This window comes from Trichechus manatus, unplaced genomic scaffold (genome assembly GCF_000243295.1).
Source record: "Trichechus manatus latirostris isolate Lorelei unplaced genomic scaffold, TriManLat1.0 scaffold00048, whole genome shotgun sequence".
NCBI lineage: Eukaryota > Metazoa > Chordata > Mammalia > Sirenia > Trichechidae > Trichechus > Trichechus manatus.
The window spans coordinates 3,132,190-3,150,537 of record NW_004443984.1 but is presented as its reverse complement, the minus strand read 5'-3'; the positions used below and the strand labels follow the sequence as shown (position 1 = coordinate 3,150,537).

General features: G+C 51.1%; 1 protein-coding gene across 6 annotated transcripts in view; it reads left to right on the top strand.

The window, feature by feature from the left end:
- RPS6KA1 (ribosomal protein S6 kinase A1) overlaps positions 1 to 18,112 on the top strand; it is a 31,892-nt gene extending 13,780 nt beyond the window's left edge. For 2 of the 6 annotated variants that reach the window (XM_012555752.2, XM_004377076.2), the window contains exons 8-21: positions 145 to 287; positions 711 to 781; positions 1,077 to 1,165; positions 2,169 to 2,233; positions 2,513 to 2,615; positions 4,079 to 4,209; positions 5,417 to 5,542; positions 5,753 to 5,842; positions 6,261 to 6,419; positions 15,006 to 15,167; positions 15,372 to 15,448; positions 15,716 to 15,833; positions 16,708 to 16,845; positions 17,142 to 18,111. In XM_012555752.2, coding sequence (XP_012411206.1) covers positions 145 to 287; positions 711 to 781; positions 1,077 to 1,165; positions 2,169 to 2,233; positions 2,513 to 2,615; positions 4,079 to 4,209; positions 5,417 to 5,542; positions 5,753 to 5,842; positions 6,261 to 6,419; positions 15,006 to 15,167; positions 15,372 to 15,448; positions 15,716 to 15,833; positions 16,708 to 16,845; positions 17,142 to 17,264 — 1,595 coding nt within the window. In that variant the 3' untranslated portion in view covers positions 17,265 to 18,111. Of the gene's footprint in view, positions 1 to 144; positions 288 to 710; positions 782 to 1,076; positions 1,166 to 2,168; positions 2,234 to 2,512; positions 2,616 to 4,078; positions 4,210 to 5,416; positions 5,543 to 5,752; positions 5,843 to 6,260; positions 6,420 to 15,005; positions 15,168 to 15,371; positions 15,449 to 15,715; positions 15,834 to 16,707; positions 16,846 to 17,141 lie in introns of those variants that run through there. The other 4 variants (XM_004377077.1, XM_023732084.1, XM_023732085.1 and 1 more) reach the window with 4 other exon arrangements.
- The last annotated feature ends 236 nt before the right edge of the window (positions 18,113 to 18,348 follow it).

Sequence of the window (18,348 nt, the reverse complement as noted above, 5' to 3'; positions counted from 1 at the left end):
TAACCTCTCTGGACCTCAGCTTCCTCCTGAGTGTCATAAGGCGATGCCCTCAGGCCCCTGGGGCAGGGAGTTGGGTTTGTGATGGTTGGCAGTGAGGAAAGCGGTCATCCCTGAAGTTGTGTCTTCTTGCCCTCCTTGATGCAGACTTCGGCCTGAGCAAGGAGGCCATTGACCATGAGAAGAAGGCCTACTCCTTCTGCGGGACAGTGGAGTACATGGCCCCCGAGGTCGTCAACCGCCAGGGCCACAGCCACAGTGCAGACTGGTGGTCCTATGGGGTGTTGATGGTAAGCACCCAGGCAGGAGTGAAGGATCCAGCCCAGCCTCAGACCTCAGTTTACTTAGCTGTGCAGTAAGGGAGTTGGTCTCTCAGGCGCTCCCCTCTCTTCTCACACCCAAGCTGGTCTCACCCTCACCCAGCTGCAGTTTCCTGCCTTGGAAGGACCCCAGGCTTGCCTCCACCTGGTGCACTCCTGACCTGAAACTTGTCCTCTCCCCAGCCTGGGGCCCCTAGTGCTGCTCCTTGTGGTCTGGGTTGGCAGATGGGAGAAGGACAGACACATTTCTTGCTCTGGGTAGACTTGCACTCCCAACAGGCCAGTAAGAATACTGGGAATGGAACAGAGTGGCCTAGTGGATACCACTGGGGAAGGAGACTGGGGGAGTGGGCAGCAGGAACTGGAGCCTGAATAGACCCTTGTCCTTGGCAGTTTGAGATGCTGACAGGCTCCCTGCCCTTCCAGGGGAAGGACCGGAAGGACACCATGACACTGATTCTGAAGTAAGCACCAGCCCTTCCCTAGTACCTTGGGATCCCCTCCAACTCCAGTTGGGACATAGTAATACCCTGCACCTGCCTCAGATCCCCTCATTAGTAAGACCTCCTGTGGGTTAAGCATCGTGCTTTCCAGGGCCCCCTTTTCATCCACCAGACTTGTGGGAGGGGACCCCTGAAGCCTCTGGGAGGAGAGTTAGTGGATGGCTTATCTGGAGACTAGACCTGGACGAAAAGACGGAGGGGAGACGGGGCCTCTTGGGCAGGGCTCAGTTCTCATGAGACCCCGGGGCTGTTTCAGGGCAAAGCTAGGCATGCCCCAGTTTCTGAGCACGGAAGCCCAGAGCCTCCTGCGGGCCCTGTTCAAGCGGAATCCTGCCAACCGTCTCGGTAAGCAGCCCTAGTTCAGGAGGTGACGTGGTGGTGGGGAGCAGGGTACAGCTGCAGCCTCGGCCATGGGGCCACATCTGGGGCTGAAAGGGGCCGTTGTCCTTTGTGTGGGTAGACAATGCTGCTGGCCACCCTGCTTTCTGGCTCCATGTATGGAGTTGGTGGGGGGTGACCTGTGTGTAGGGGAAGGGCAGGAACTGAGTCATCCCCACTCTCCCTGGGGACAAGGACAGAGCCCCCACACAGCTTCTCTGCCAAGGCTGCTGGAACAAGAGAAATGCAGTGAGCTCAGGAGTCAGAAGGCCCAGGTCCCATTTCCGTCCCTGTATTAGGTCCCACTGGCTGGCATACAGTAGGCCCTTCATAAATATTTGTCAAGTGAATGAATGCCATTTATGAAGTGAGTGACCTTAGGCAGGTGACTTCACCTCCCTGAGCCCTAGCTTTTTTGTTTCAGTTGGAGATGCTGATCCCAAGCTAGCTCGCGGGGCTGTGTTGATTAAATGAAACTGCATGAACATGCCTGGCATGTAGTAGGTGCTCAATACCTGCTGGCTTACTTGGCTCCTGGGTTCACCTGGACCATGACCGGATTTGTAAAGCCCAGTCCAGGCCCCTGAGGTCGAACGGAGTGAGAGCCCATCTCATGGTTGAAAGGGCAATGGGATAAGAGCAACAGTGATGAGGCCTGGGTTGGGTAAGGTGTGGGGGCCCCCTGGAGACCTCGGAACAAGTCCAGCCTCTTTCCTGACTGTGTGGCCTTGAACAAGTTGCCTGGCCTCTCTGGCTCTTCCTTCTCCCATTAATACACTGGAGCTTGATCATAAGGGGCTCTAGAAAGTAGAAACAATAGGCAAGAGTAGTTGGGGCAATGGCTGAGTGGATTTAGGGCAGGGCAATCCCTTCCTTCCTCCCTGCTCCAGCCCACTGTGAGGCCACTCAGCAGGCAGGGTGGTGTCTGGGGGGCTGTCCATGGGCAAGCCCCTCATCTGGACTCTTGCAGGCTCCGGCCCTGACGGGGCAGAGGAAATCAAGCGGCATGTCTTCTACTCCACCATTGACTGGAATGTGAGTGTGTCTGTCCACTCCCCGGGCCCTGGCCAGGGCTTCAGTAGGTTTGGGAAAGGTGGTGGGAGGGGTCCTCTGCTAACTAGGGCTTTGGATACTGGAGCAGAAGGTGATAGAATGGCCTTAGAGGCAGGGGCTGGCCTCCTGGAGAGCAAGGTGTATGCCCGTGTCTGCTGGGCGTTGTAGCCTGTGCTCCAGACCCGTTACCTCCCCCTGCACGGGCTCCTGGCAGGCCGTGGGGGTGCCCAAAGTGACCTGAGCACCTGCCCTGCCTTGCAGAAGCTGTACCGTCGGGAGATCAAGCCACCCTTCAAGCCAGCTGTGGCTCAACCTGATGACACCTTCTACTTTGACACAGAGTTCACATCCCGCACACCCAAGGGTGCGTTCCCTTATCTGGGTTTGTCTGTCTTGGGCTGGTACAGAAGGGAAGCAGGGAGTCCGGGGCACCTTGGGATGCAGAGCTGGTCAGAGACGCTGGCAGGCCCAGGTGCGTGGGCAGGCAGGCGGGTGAGTTTCTGGCTCCACGGGACTCTAACTCTTTGTCTCGGTCTCACTCTGGCAGACTCTCCCACTCCAGCGCTCTGTGGACCTCTCTGTGTCTAAGTGAGGGAGTGGGGGGTGAGTGGGTGGGTGAGGCTACAGTAGGAAAGTCAGGACCCCTGCCCTGGGCGTCTTTCAGCCCACTGGGAAGACCAAGCATATCAGGCTCACACTCACATCAGGGCTAAAGAATCCGACCCAGCAAAGCTGTGTGGTGGAGACAGTCTAGAGAGCAGAGGTGATGGTGCCCACAGGTCAGGGGCAAGTGTAGGAATTGGCTTTAGATGGTCTGACTGCTGGGCCTCAGTGTGCTCATCTGGAACATGGGCACAGCCACAGACCCACTCGTTTCCTAGGGTTGCTGCGAGAAGCCAATGAGGGGCTTCTGGAAGGGAGCTCGGTGAATCCTGACTTTTTAAACCAGCTATTGGTGCTAGTTCTTGGAGGGCAGGTTTTAGCAGTGGGGTGCTTTCTCGTTGCATCATGCACATGTCTGTTGACAGGGAGCTCAGCACTTCTCAAGAAGTCTGTCTCGTCTTTGTTCATTTATCTGAAAAATAGGTACTGGTCGTTCCTTTGTGCCAATTGTGGGGAGAATGATGGTGAACAGGACAGACCCACGCTCACCCTCCTATGCCCAGGCTGTAGTGGAGGGAGAGGCATGAGGCCAGCTCCTGGGCATTGTGACAGGTGCAGCCCCATAGGGGCGAGGGGCCAGAGCAGCGGCATCAGGCAAGGCTTCTCAGAGGACAGGACTTGTATGCTGAGCCTTGCAGGGTGGACAAGGAGTGGATTATCTAGTCCGAGGGAACAGCGCGTGCAGTGGTTCAGAGACTCCTTCCTTTAAGGAACTGAGAAGTCCAGCATGACTGAGTTGTGGAGTCGGGGGAGAGGATGCTAAGAGGTCAACAGGGACCAGATCACAAGCACCTCAGTTGCCAGGCCAAGGAGTTGGACTTTATCGTGAGGGCAGAGGAGAGCATTTGAAGGTGTAAGCAGGGTGGCAGTGTGGTCAGATTTGTGGTCGGAACCTTCCCTTTGGCTGCTGCACAGAGGAGGGGCCTGAAGGGGCAGCACACCTGAGGCCAGGAGGCTCCAGCAAGAGCTGAAGTGTCTGGGCCTGGGCTGGGGCCTTCATGTTCCTAGTATGTCAGGACTGGGCTGGTCTAAATACACATTATGCATGTGCTCACAGGCCTGGGGCAGATGGGCCCTGCCCAAGGTCCTACCACAGCCGTTTGCTGGGCTGCCTCAGGTTTAGGGACACCTCCTCAGGCTCTCATCCCTCTCCCACCCCTACAGACTCCCCGGGCATACCCCCTAGTGCTGGTGCCCATCAGCTGTTCCGTGGCTTCAGCTTCGTGGCCAGTGGCCTGATGGAGGACGACGGCAAGCCTCGGGCCACACAGACACCGCTGCACTCGGTGGTCCAGGTGAGCCGGGCAGGGGACTGCTGCTCAGTTGTCCTCTTCCACCTAGAAGCCACAAGCCAGAGCAGCTGAGAACACAGGCTCTGTTCAATCCTGGTTCAAACCCTGAGGCCACTGCAGGGCCAGTAGATCCTCCAACCTCTCTGAGCCTGTTTCCCCATTTGTAAACACAGGCGATGGTGTCTGCCTCACACAGTGGCTCTGAGGACTGGATTACCACGTGGATGTAAAGTTCCTGCACGGGGCCAGGGGTCCCCAGGATGATGGGCAGGGAATGGCTGACAGGGCCCTGAGTGGGAGATGAGTGGTAGGGGGCTCATGTCTCCTCACACCTGTCCCCCAGCTTGTACACTTGCACTGCTCCATGGGAAACTGAGAGTTGAAAGGCAAGAAAGTAGACTCTGGAGCCCATTGCCTGGGTTCTGATCTTACAAAGTAAGGGACTCTGGATGAGCCACTTACTCTCTCTCAGTGTCTCAGTTATCTCATCTGTAAAATGGGGGTAATGATAGAGCCTTTCTTCATTGTTGCGAGGATTACGAGTTAACATGTATAATGTTGAGGTGACCGTATAGTTTATTCTCCAAACTGGGACGTCTTTGTCTAGGACAGACGTTAAACCAGATGACTGCTGGGCCAACAGACCCAAACTAGGGTTGTCCAAGGCAAACGGGATGTGTGGTTGCCCATGAAAAGTGCTTAGAATAGTGCATGGCAAACACTAAGCACCAAATGCAAGCATTTGCTATTCTAATGCCTCAGAACATTGAAACACTCAACACCCTACACTCTATGAGGTGGGCTGTGACACCCTAGAAGGAGGAGGCAACTCAGCCAGGGCCACAGTAAGTGGCAGAGCTGGGACCCAACTCAGGGCTGTTGTGTACCTCCCAGGCCTGCCTGGGCTCCTCAGAACCACAAACCTCTCGATGCATGTGTTGTGGCTCTGTTACCAGCACGCTGCAACCACCCTCTGACCACAGACTACATCCCAGGCTGGCTGGGAGCCAGGGAGTCTGCCCAGCATATGGTAAGAAACTGAGGCTCAAAGAGGGGCAGGTTCTTTCCCAAGGTCACACAGCCAGTGCTGTACCCAAGGCCTCCTGGCTCTTGCTTATACCCATCTCCACTGTACCAAGACCTTGGGCACTGGGAGATAACCCCTGGCATTGTGGAGCAGGGGTCAACCTCAGCTCTTGGTTTCCTTCAGCAACTCCACGGGAAGAACCTGGTTTTTAGCGATGGCTACGTGGTAAAGGAGACGATTGGTGTGGGCTCCTACTCCGTGTGTAAACGCTGTGTGCACAAGGCTACCAATATGGAGTACGCTGTCAAGGTGGGCCTCCCAAACATGTCTTGCTTGGGTAGGGCTGGTGGTGAAGCCACTATAGCCAGGTCCTTTTGCAGGGAGGGTTGGTGCCCAAGGCTCTGTGGATCAGTGAAGGGGGTGCAGCTAAGACCCCTGGGCCCTGCAGTGTGGACTCCATGGCAGGGAGGAACTTTGGAATCTGTCCTGTCACTGCCACGTGCACTCCGTTTTCCTCAGGTCATTGACAAGAGCAAGCGGGACCCCTCAGAAGAGATCGAGATTCTTTTGCGGTATGGGCAGCATCCCAACATCATCACCCTGAAAGATGTGAGTGTGGGTTCTTGACACTGGGGTGGGGATTGGGGCACTCAGTCATCTAGGATTTTGTCTCAGGGTTCTATTCTTTTGACCTCTGATCCTCCTCCCACAGCTCATGGGGAGCGGGAGGAGGACCCGTGTTCCTGCTGGTCTGGCCACACCCCAAGGACTCTACAGCCCAGACTTGAGCATTCTCTGAGAGCCAGTGCCCCTTAAGGAGCCAGTGGCAGTGCCAGCATCCCCTTGCCCAGGGAGGATAGAGGTCCAGAGAGGGAAGCCCCTGCCAGGGCCACTAAAGCACAGAGCAGAACACATCCCAAGGCCCCAGCATTCTGGGCAGGGTCATTCTGCTGGTGAGCTGGTGACCGAGGGGCCCAGGCCTGGTGCTCTGGGCACGGAGCGGGCTTGATCGTGAAATCTCTTGCAGGTGTACGATGATGGCAAACACGTGTACCTGGTGACAGAGCTGATGCGGGGCGGGGAGCTGCTAGACAAGATCCTACGGCAAAAGTTCTTCTCAGAGCGGGAGGCCAGCTTCGTCCTGCACACCATCAGCAAGACTGTGGAGTATCTGCACTCGCAGGGCGTAAGTCTAGGGCAGGGACTGGGGACGAGGGGTGTGCTGCCAAGGATCATACCATCAGCAGAATGTAAGAACCATGGGCTGAAGTAGACAGCAGAAGTCCCCAGCCAAACATGGGGCTACAGATGAGTGGGTGGAAGAGCAGGCAGGCATGTGGGTAGGTAGATGGATGAGTGGAAGGAAGGAAAGGAAAGGAGGGAGAGAGAGAGAAGAGATGGAAAGAAGGAGAAGGGATAGATGAGGCCGAATTGTGGAAAAGAACATTTATAAGTAACAACAATATGCCAGGCACCATTCTAAGTTCTACATTATCTCACTTGATTTTCGTAACAACCCTATGAGGTAGGTACTATTATTGGCCCCACTTTACAGATAAGACTGAGGCTCAGAGATATGAGGTCACTTGCCCAAGGCCACATAGCTAAGGAAGGATGGAGCCAGAATGCCAGGCAGGGGTATTTGGGCGAAGGGAGCTGCAGGGTCACCGTGGGGCTTGACGGAGTTGAATTTGGCTGTGGGTTCTGCTGTTAGGGCAGAGGAGCGGATGCACAAGCTGCCAGAAACACAGTAGGTGCTGTAGAAGAGGCATTGGTCCAAGCAGTAGAACTTGACCTTTATTATACAAGCTAAGTAAGTGCTGAACAGCCTTGGGCCAAGGTCAGCAAAGCTGAAAGGAGGTAGACATGTCCTTTACAATGTATTAAAGCCGCAAGCAGTGGAGTTAGGGTGAGTTTCTTTCTGCATGAGGAGATGTTTTAGGGTACTTCTAGCCAGACAGTGTGGGGGTTAAGAATGCAGGCTGTGTCCTGATGCGTGCTACAACATGAATGAACCTTGAAAACATTATTGTGAATGAAATTAGTCAGTTGCAAAAGGACAAATACTGTATGACCTCACTTACATGAAATAAGCAAAGTTATAGAAACCAGAAATTATTAGTGGTTACCAAGGGTGGAAGGGAGGAGGGGGAAACGGGGAGTCCTTGCTTCGGGGGCACTGAGTTTATGTTTAATGGTGGTGGAATACTTTGGAAAGGGGTAGCGAGAATGGTAGTGCAACTTGAAGAATGTGATCAGTGTCACTGAGTTATACATGTAGAAATTGTTGAATTGGTGTATGTTGTGTATATTTTCACAATAGAAAAAAATGAGAAATAAAAAAGAATGCAGGCTCTGAAATCTGACTGTCTGCATCCAAGTCCTGGCTTCTTCACTTACCTGTGTGAGATTGGGCAAACCACTTCACCTCTCTGAGCCATTTCCTCATCTGCAAACTCATGATAATGAGAGCTGCCACCTCACAGGGTGGTTGTGAGGATGAAGCGAGGTCCTGCGCCTGGGAAGGCACCTGATCCACGCAGGCTTGTCGTAAATGCCACATAAACGTTAAAGGGGGAAATAGGATGAGACCATTGCCATGTATGTCTCTCTTTCTAAAGTATTTTATTATAGAAATTTTTAAATATCTACAAAACCATAAAGAATAGTATAATGGAACCCCATATACCCATCACCCAGACTTAAAAATTGTCAAGATTTTTACCACACTTGCTTCATTCCCTACCCACCCCCTTTTTTTGTTGTTGCTGAATGAAGTATTTTTCCCAACTTTTTGTTGAGGAAAAAGTTCAAACTTACAGAAAAGTTAAAAGAATAGTACAAAGAAAACCATTTATGTTCTAGATTCACCAAATTCATCAAATTAACAGTCTGCCACATTTGCCGTATCTCTCTGTCTCTCTCCTACAAATATATATTATTTTGCTGATGCATTTGAAAGGAAGTTGCAGGTGACACTTGGCCCGTAAATGCCTATAACTGAAGCATTTTAAAGCATGTCCTAGACCTCACATCCTCTTAGTCCTGTATCTACAACTCTAAAAATGGGGAACATTTTCTTTTCACAACAGCTAACAAAATGATATCTGACTTGTTTTCACATAGTACCTGTCTATAGACATGTATCCCCTATTGTTTCAAAAATGCCTTTACAGTTGGTTTATTGGAATCAGGACCCCTACAAGGCCACACGTTTCATTCAATTATTATATCCCTTACGTCTCTCTCTCTCTTTTTTTAAACTGAGGCAAATTTTGCATATAGTGAAATGCACAAATCTTAAGTGCACAGTTTGATGAGTTATGTTAAACGTGCACATCATGTAAGACCCCCTTTTTAAATGCCACTGCCTTGTGTGATTTGTGTCATTCTCCGTTTGTCTGTTTGCTTCCTTGTGGTGTCATTTAAATCCTTCCTCTATGGCCTGTATTTGTTGTCAATTACAAGTTACTCTAAAGTCCTAATTAGATTGAGCTTCAACTTTTTTTTTAGTGGGGCGGGGTGTTCAGAACACTTCAGAGGAGGTGCAGAGTGCTTCATAGTGCATCATATCAGCGAGGACACCATGTCTCGTTGCCCCCATTAGTGATGTCAGGTGGTGACAGCCCGACTCCTTCACTGAAAACATCCTCATCAACCTTTCATCTAATGGTTTCATCCTTTGAGCCTCTTGGGCTGGATCAATTATTTCATTAGGGTTTGCAAAATGTCAATGTCTAATTCTGTCCAATTTATTAGAGGGAATTCTTTTGTAAAAAAGAACTTTATCTCATAACCAGAACTTCAGTTTGGTTACCACGTGTGCTTTTAACAGTCACATTTGAAGTGGCTTTGGTTTTTGCAATGGCCGGTGTGAACAGACTAATATTTAAACGTGTCCAAGTCAGACAGTAAATGTGTTTCCTTTTCCTGTTTTGTTCCCAAGTGAGTACTAGTTAAAGTTACCCCCAAGAAGGCTTAGAGGAAAGAGCCGGAACCAGTGAGTTACCAGTGGGTCACCTGAGGCTCAAAGCAAGGAAGAATTTGGTATAATGGGGGCTGCATCCAAAGGTGGTGAGCCCTCTCCACCAGAGGTATGCAAGCTCCAAGTAAGGACAGTCACTTGGTGGGGATGTTGTTGGAAGAACTTTTCTCTTTCCCAAAGCCAAGAGTCTATGATTCTCCAAAGTTTCTGGCGCTTTCCAAATCCCAGGGGCAGATGATGAGGAAATGGGGAAGCTTTTCTTGTTGAGGTATCTGGAAGGAGATCTTCTGGGCTGATTTGGCATCAGCAGTAGCTGTGGTCTAAAAGCTGGGAATCCCACAGGAGCTGAGAGATGGGAAGGGTGACCAGGGACCTGGGACCACTGGGGCCCCTTTTTGTTTTGATGTTATCTTTTTATAGAAGTATAACATCAATGCAGAAAAGTGCACAAATCATAATGTACAAGTAAGTCAATAAGTTTCCAAAAAGTGAGTACAACCATGTAAATAGCACCCAGATCAAGAAAAGAAGCACTTCCAGTTCCTCCAAAACTTCCTCGTGCCCCTTCCAGTCCCGGCCCCCACCGAAGGGTAACCATTCCCAGCTGACTTTGTGTCTGGCTTCTGTTGCTCAGCATCATCTCTGAGATTCATCCATATTGTTGTATGTGGCTGCAGTTATTCCTTCTCATTGCTTGTAGTATTCTGCTGTATGAACAGACCATGATTTAATTGCCCATTCTATTATTGATGGACATTAGGTTGTTACCAGTTGGTGACTATTACAAATAATGCTGCTGTGACATTCTTGTACTTGCCTTTTGGTGAATATGTGTACATTTTTATGTTGGGTGTGTATCTAGGAGTGGAACTGCTGGGTCATAGTGTATATGTATGTTCATTTTTAGTAGATATTGCCAAACAGTTTTCCGATGTAGTTTTATCAGTTTATGCTCCCACCACAAGTGTCTGAGGGTTCTGGTACTTACCAACGCTTGGTATGTTCTGCATCTTTAATCATAGTCCTTCTGGTAAGTGTGAAGCGGTATCTCATTGTGGTTTTAATTTGCATTTCCCTGTTGACTAATGAGGTTGAACACCTCTTTGAGTGTTCATTGGCTGTTTGGACAGTCTCTTTATGAAATGCCTGTTCAAGTCTTTTGTCCGTTTTTGATTGGGTTGTCTGCCTTTTTCATATTATTTTGCAGGAGTTCAATATGTGGAGCCCTTTGACGTCCCCAGCCCCTCCTGGTTGTTTCTATTATGGTCCCATCATGCCGGTTTGAGAACAGCCTTTGAGTCCGTGGACTCACTAGACAGTCAGCCCCAGGCTTTGGTTTCTCTGTTTAACTAGATCATTCACATAGAACAACTTCACTTTTTTTTTTTTCTTTTTCTCCTGACTGGTCACAGGCTCCTAAATGTACATCCTCTGGTGATGCTGATGATGGCAATGCTGCTGCTGCTGCTGGCAGTTAACACCATACAGCACAGCCAGTCAGGGTTCTAAGCACTTTACACATTCACCCATTTAATAGTTCCAACAGGCCTATGAAAAGGATCCTGTTATTATCCGCATTTTATAAGTAAGGGAACTGAGGCCCGGGGAGCTTAAGTAATTTGCCCGAAATCTCATCACTAGTCTAGGTCCAGAGTCTGAGCTTTTAACTTGTGCATGTGATTAGATGCTGCCTTAGACAAGAAGTAATTTCTTGTCCTCATTTTTAAATGCTTCTTAACAAGCAGTCACTGTCTTAACATCCACCTTGGTGGTAGGGCTCAACCCCAGGCAGTTCTGGAGTTACTGTGACAACCCCTACCATTTCCTAAGCCCTGTGCTGAACATTCCTAGTGCACTAACTCATATGCTCGTTCCTGTAATCCTGGGGGCTGAGCTCCTATCAGCCCCATTTGATAGATGAGAAAACTGACAGGTTAAGTGACATGCCCAAGGCCATGCAGCTACTAATGGTGAAGGCAGGATTCACACTCTGGCCTGCCCGACAGCACGCCTGAAATCACAACCAGAGGTCACAGGCTGTTGACTCAGTGGTTGCATTTGGCTGCAGATAAGTTTTGTTTGGCTTGCAAGGTGTGGGGTTTTTATGTAACTTGGCTGCTTTCGAAAAACTCGGCCTGAGTCCCTCCATGGTGACTATCAGGCCGGTGCTGTGTCGTGCCTGCCCCCTTTAGATGGGGCCCACACAGCCTGGCTTCACTCATTCCTCGCCCAACCTGTTGCACTTCCCAGTGCTGTGAGATGTGAGAATATGCCCTCCTTACCCCCACCTACACACACCTGGGGACAAGTATCAGAATCACCTGGGTGGGGGGGAGCTTTTCAAGCTGTGCTGACCCCACTGTCCTAATATTCTGACACCTGCCATAATGAGCCACAGTTACCTGTGAGAGTTTGTCGTTTTCCTATGTTGCGTTAGGGCAGGATAAAGGTTGAAAACTGCCATATCCCTGTCTCCAAAAAATGTCATTGGTGCCACACTAAACTGGAAAGATTGTGGAATTAAGGTCAAAACTTGCCACGTGCAAGCCAATGCTCCTCTCAGCGCCTCGGTTTCCTCCTGTGTATATGGAGCCAGTAACCCCTGCCCTGCCCACTTACTGAGGTGGAATGAGATCGTGTCCAGGAAAGCACTCTGTAAACAGAGGAGATCACTTGTACAGGGTCGTTGGTGTCCTCAACCACACTGAGCAACCCTGACCTCTGGAAGCTTGCCCTCTGTGGGGAAACAGAAGAGTCTCCATTCCAGGGGCCTGGGCCATACAGTTGTATTAGGAAGGAGAGAGCCCAAGGGGGTGGGCAGATGCTGCCCAGGAAAGGGCTCCTCCAGGACTTAGGTACAATTCCCAGTGTGCCTCTGGGGCCACCCTGCCAACGTAGCCCTTTCCTCCTCGTCAGCCTGGCACTCTTCCCTCTGCAGAAGTAGACCGTGTGGGCAGCGGCTGGAGGGGTCGGGGCTCAGCTGGGGCTATGAAAGAATCTCCTCTTCAAAGCTAACCAATCTGCGAGACTCAACTAATCTAACCTGCGAGGCCTCTGCATGTTCCAGAGGTCTAATCCATTAATTTATTGCACACGTGTTCACTTAGAACTTACTCTGTGCTAGGTCCTGTGCTGGTTGCTGGAGGTGAACAGGTGTTCCCCAGTCAGACACGGTATGGTTATGGAGAAGGAATCCCCAGTGGCCGAGCTCATGGTGCCTGAAGGGAGGTGGTGGACAATGAGGCTGGAACGGATGGCTGAGCCTTGGAACTTTGGGTTTTATCTTGAAGGCATTAGGGAGCCACTGAAGATTTTTGACCAAGAAATAATGTGATTTAATCATCATGTCAGTCACTTAGGCAATAAATAATAGTCTCTGAGCTAAGGCATCAATGGGTTTGAAGTTACCAGGTGAAAGCAGAATAGACAGGACTTGGCACTGATGGATTGAGCTGGGAGAGAAGGAGAAATTGGGAGATGCCTAGGGAGGTACCATTAGCTCATGGGAGGAAAAGTAGGAGGGGGGAACATGATTAATTTTGTCTGGGATGTGTTGAGTCTGAAGCTCTGTGGAACATCCAGCAGTTGCTGACTGGAAGGCAACTGGACTCAGGAAAGGTCTGGGCTGGGGTCAGAGATCTGAGAGTTGTCAATAGGTGATAGAGGAGTGACCGTGAATAGAACAGCACAGAGGGAGAGAGGAGAGTGAGAAGTGGAGTGGTTCAGTTCCCTTGGGTTACAGAGGAGCAGACAGGTCCAGAGGAAAGTCATGTGCTTACAGCCTCAGTAACAGGTGTCGTTCATGTATTCATTCAACAAACATTTGTAGAGTATCTACGATGTGCTAGGTACTATTATAAGTGCTTGGATACAGTGAGCAAACACTCATGGAGCAAAATACTCATGGAGCTTACATTGCAATGGGCAGAGTCAGAAATAGGTAAATGTTATGTCAAGTGGTAGTAAATGCTATGGATAAAAATACAGCAGGATAAGAGACTAAGGAGCACTAGGGGGTGGTTCCTATTTCACATGGGATGATCAGGGAAGGCCTCACTGATAAAGTGACATTTGAACTCAGACCTGAAAGAAGCAAGAGAATGAGCCAGGCAGATACCTGAGAGAAGAGTTTTACAGGAAGAGAGAAAGTGCAAGTGCAAAGACCCTGAGGCAGGAGTATGCCTGGCATGTTGAAGGAAGAGCAGAGAGGCTGGTGTGACTGAAGCAGACTGAGCAACGGGGAGAGGTAGAAGACCAGAGAGGGCAACAGATGTGGACGAGGGGCAGTGGAGAAGTCAGATAGGGCCACACAGGGCACTGGAAGGGCTTCTCCTCTTGAGAGGGGAAGGCTTGGAGGGTTTCAAGCCAGAGAGTGACATGATCTGACTTCTTCATTGAGAATAGACTATAGGAGGAGAGGGCAGAAACTTCCTGGAGGTGGTTGCCATAATCCAGGGGAGAGATGATAGTGGCTGGGACCAGAGTGCTGCCAGTAGAGGAGCTGAGAAATGGTTGGGCTCTGGATATATTTTAATGGTAGACATAACAGAGTTTGCTGATGGATTGATTGAGGGATATGAGAAAAAAGAGGAATCAAGAATGATGTTATCTGGGGTCTTAAAAGCCTATGAGTGGCCATCTAAGATACTCCACTGGTCTCACCCCTTCAGGAGCAAGGAAGAATGAAGAGAACTAAAGATACAAGGGAAAGATTAGTCCAAAGGGCTAATGGACCCCAACTACCACAGCCTCCACCAGACTGAGTCCAGCACAACTAGATGGTGCCTGGCTACCACCACTGACTGCTCTGACAGGGATCACAACAGAGGGTCCCGGACAGAGCTGGACAAAAATGTAGAACAAAATTCAGACTCACAAGAAGAGACCAGACTTGCTAGCCTGACAGAGACTGGAGAAACCCTGAGAGTATGGCTCCCGGACACCCTTTTAGCTCAGTACTGAAGTCACTCCTGAGGTTCACCCTTCATCCAAAGATTAGACAGACCCATAAAACAAAACAAGACTAAAGGGGCACACCAGCCCAGGGGCAAGGACGAGAAGGTAGGAGGGGACAAGAAAGCTGGTAGTAGGAACCCAAGGTCGAGAAGGGAGAGTGTTGACATATTGTGGGGTTGTTAACAGATGACATAAAACAATATGTGTACCGTTTAATGAGAAGCTAGTTCTGTAAGGCTTCATCTGAAGTACAATAAAAAAAAAAGAGAGAGAGAGAAAAGAATTCTAGTCCCTGTCCTGTAGCTAGGAGCCCTGGTGGCACAGTGGTTAAAAGCGTTCGGCTGCTAACTGAAAGGTCAGCGGTTTGAACCCAAAAAAATAGAATGGCTCTAATGGTTGTGTAACATGAATGTAATTAATGTCACTAAATTGTACATGTAAAAAATGTTGAAATGGCCAATTTTTGTCATATATATATGCACCATGATAAAAAAAATAATTAATTAAAAAAAAAGAATGACCCTAAGATTTTGGTCTGAGCAACAGGAAAGATGGAGTTGCCATTAGGTAAGGCTGTGTGACCAGCAGATCTGAGGGGAGAATAGAGTTCAGTTTTGAACAGGTACCTCATAGACATCTACACAAAAATTTCAAGTAGGTCTTTCCAGTAGCACACTGGCTCCCGTTTCAGCCCCTTACCCTCCTTTTAGGTTCTGGTCCTTCTACCCCCTCCCTGGGGCCCTGTCTTCCCAACCTCTCCATCCCTGGCAGTGACCTGGATCACTAGCAGCCCCTCCGCGTTGAGAACTGACCCCAGCCCTCTGCCCGCAGGTTGTGCACAGGGACCTCAAGCCCAGCAACATCCTGTATGTGGACGAGTCTGGGAACCCCGAGTGCCTGCGTATCTGTGACTTCGGCTTTGCTAAGCAACTGCGGGCTGAGAATGGGCTCCTCATGACACCTTGCTACACTGCCAACTTCGTGGCCCCTGAGGTGAGTGGCCTGGCCTCCTCAGGTGCAAGAGTGAGGGGGCCTAGCATCAGAGCCCTTGTGCCCCCTTCCAAAGGCACCACGTAGATCCAAGACTCCAGTTCTTGTGGCCTTGGCCCAGGCCCCAAGGGAGGATCCAGCACGTGGCTGGGACTCTTGCCACACGGGGTCACCTGCCACTGCCTCTCAGACTAACCTCCCTGCCAGGTGCTGAAGCGCCAGGGCTATGATGAGGGCTGCGACATCTGGAGCCTGGGCATTCTGTTATACACCATGCTGGCGGGGTGAGTGTCCCAGCTGGGCTCCCCTCCCCACCCCACACTCCTTTTCCAGCCCTAGTGTTCAGAGGGTGATGGTGCTTGTCTGATGGGAGAGATTCGGCCCTGCCCTCAGAAGGGTCCAAGGATGGAGACATGGCCCTGCCTTTGGGAGCTCCACCTTGAGGAGGAAGATGCTGCCCTTGGGAGTACCCATTTGGAGGGGGAGATACACCCCTTTCACCCCCACCCTCAGAATTGAGGCCAAGGCTAAGCATGTGGGCTTTTCCCCAGATACACTCCATTTGCCAACGGGCCCAGTGACACACCAGAGGAAATCCTGACACGGATCGGCAGTGGGAAGTTCACCCTCAGTGGGGGAAACTGGAACACAGTTTCAGAAACAGCCAAGGTGAGTCTGGAGGCCTGGACTGGGCTCATTTAAGGGGGATGCAGCATCCCATCTCAGGGCTTCAAGTAGTTGATGAACAGGTGGCCTCATTTCTCCAAGCAGAATGTTCTACAAATCCCTATTGCTCTATTTCTCCAAGTAGAAGATTCCCAGGCAGACCACCACCCACCTCCTACCCCTACCTTGCTGATCACTCAGTGATCATTCACTGGGTCTTCCCGTGTGTGGGGAACAGAGAGCTGCATCAGTGACAGGCGCTGCCTCATGAAGCATGGTGTGGTGAGAGATACAAGCTTGCATACAAGGAACAGAGATGCCAAGCAGCAGAGAAGGGTCCTGTTGGCCAGGGATACGGGCAATAGAGGCACAGAACAAAGTGACTGACTACACCAAGCAGAGAGGCCTTTTCAAAGGAGGTGACGTTTGAGCTTTCAATATTAGCAACAGTTTCCAGTTATTGGGAACTTCTCTACTAGGCACTGGAGCTGAGCCCTTTCTATACATTGTAAAGCAAGTATTGTCCCTATATTCAGAGAGAGAAGTGAGGCTTGAGAGTTGAAGTAACTTGCCCAGGGCACTCAGTTGATGAATGCAGGAGACAACTTTTGAACCCACTCTGCCTGACCCAAAACCCTAGGCTCTTAGCACCTTGCCACATAACTTCTTGAAGGTGAAGGAGAAAGAGAAGCATATTCTAGGAAGAAGTCTCTGCAGCAGCAAAGGCCCGTAGAAGGGAATGCATTGTCTAGGCTTGGGGAGACTGGAGAATTACAGGGACTATTACAAAGGTCTAGGCATTCCCTGTCAGTGGGGCACAACTGTCTACTTCCCCACTGACCTCTCCCATCAACCTCCTTGACCACTGTGTCCCTAGGACCTGGTGTCCAAGATGCTGCACGTGGACCCCCACCAGCGCCTCACAGCCAAGCAAGTCCTCCAGCACCCATGGATCACCCAGAAAGACAAGCTCCCCCAGAGCCAGCTGTCCCACCAGGACCTGCAGCTTGTAAAGGTATGGCCACCTCTAGCTGCTGAGCATTTGGGGGCTCAAGCCAGGGTTCCCATGGGCAGGGACTTGAGATGGTAGAGCCAAGAGATGCCTGTGCCAGGCACCTCAGGTGGGACAGAGGAAAAGAAGATACAGCCCTGCCCTCAGGGAGCCCCCAGTCATGTCAACGCTGCAGTCATGCGCCCCCAGTCCCCTGACCTTGAAAGGCCATGGGATGAGGTGGTTGGAACACAGGGAGGGGGTGGCCTGGCCCTGGAACACGCCCGTCTGATAAACTGCCCTCCCACCTTCCCTCCCAGGGAGCCATGGCAGCCACGTACTCCGCACTCAATAGCTCCAAGCCCACTCCGCAGCTGAAGCCCATTGAATCATCTATCCTGGCCCAGCGGCGGGTGAGGAAGCTGCCGTCCACCACCTTGTGAGGGGCCAGTGCATCCAGGCCGCAGGGCGGTGCTAGCTCAATGGAGGCAGCATACTGACCAGAGGGAGCAGGCCTGAGTCACAGGACCAGAGGGAGCTGGAGCCCCGAGGGTCCCAGGAAGCAGCCAGCCCAGATCACCCCCAGTGAGGGTGTGAGAAGTGCCTTCTCCTTCCCCAGGATGAACTCTTCTTGGCTCAGGCCCCGCTGGTTGCAGTTGATTCACTGTACAAACTCTTATCTTTTTTTAAAGGCAAAAAATGACATCGACCACGATGGATTTTTACAAGATCCATTTGCCTTTCTGGGAGCAAAAGTAGCCAGTGCAGCCCGGGAGGGGCACTGAGTCATGCTAGGGCTCTGTGTAACTGAGACTCCTTAGAGCAGCTTGGGGGGAACCCCCACAGTTGGCCGTCTGTAGCCATCTGCACACACCTCCGAGGCAGCCCGAGGCAGTCCAGCGTCACCTTCTGGAGCCTTTGGCTGTTTAGAACTCACTGTCCCCAGTCAGCTCCTTTTCCGTTCTGTTCTACTGGGGGGTCTGGAACCACATCCTGCTTGAGGAGAGGACCAAGGCCCCACCGACTCCCAGCTCCGGGCACCAGCATCCGCATCGGCCTTGCCAATGGGTCTGCTGTAGTCAGTTTGGGCTGTCCCAGGGGGAGGATCAGGAAAGCACTTTCTGGCGACTTCTGTTGGGGTCTGCCACAGGACAGAGTTCACAGGAGGCCAGTGGGGCAGGCCAGGGAGGGCAGGGGCTTTTTGTTTCAGTTTGTTTCATTTCTTCCTCAGCTGGTAACTCAGGGTTCATCTGTCCATGGCCTTTCTAATAAACTTACAGTTGAGTTGAAACTCATTGTCCATCACTTTTCATCCCCGAATTTACCCTCTCTCTGCTGTCAGGTGTCAAGGATTTGGCAGTGGTAAGAAACGGGCCAGGTCCAATTAGCCGAGCTACTTGGAGTGCGGGTCATCTGGGGAGGGTATGGGAATCCTGCTGGTCCTGCCCAGCCCGTTCCTGCCAAAGTTTCCATAACAGCGTTGATAGCAGTAATGGTAACATTAGCCACCAGTTACCGAGGGCCAGG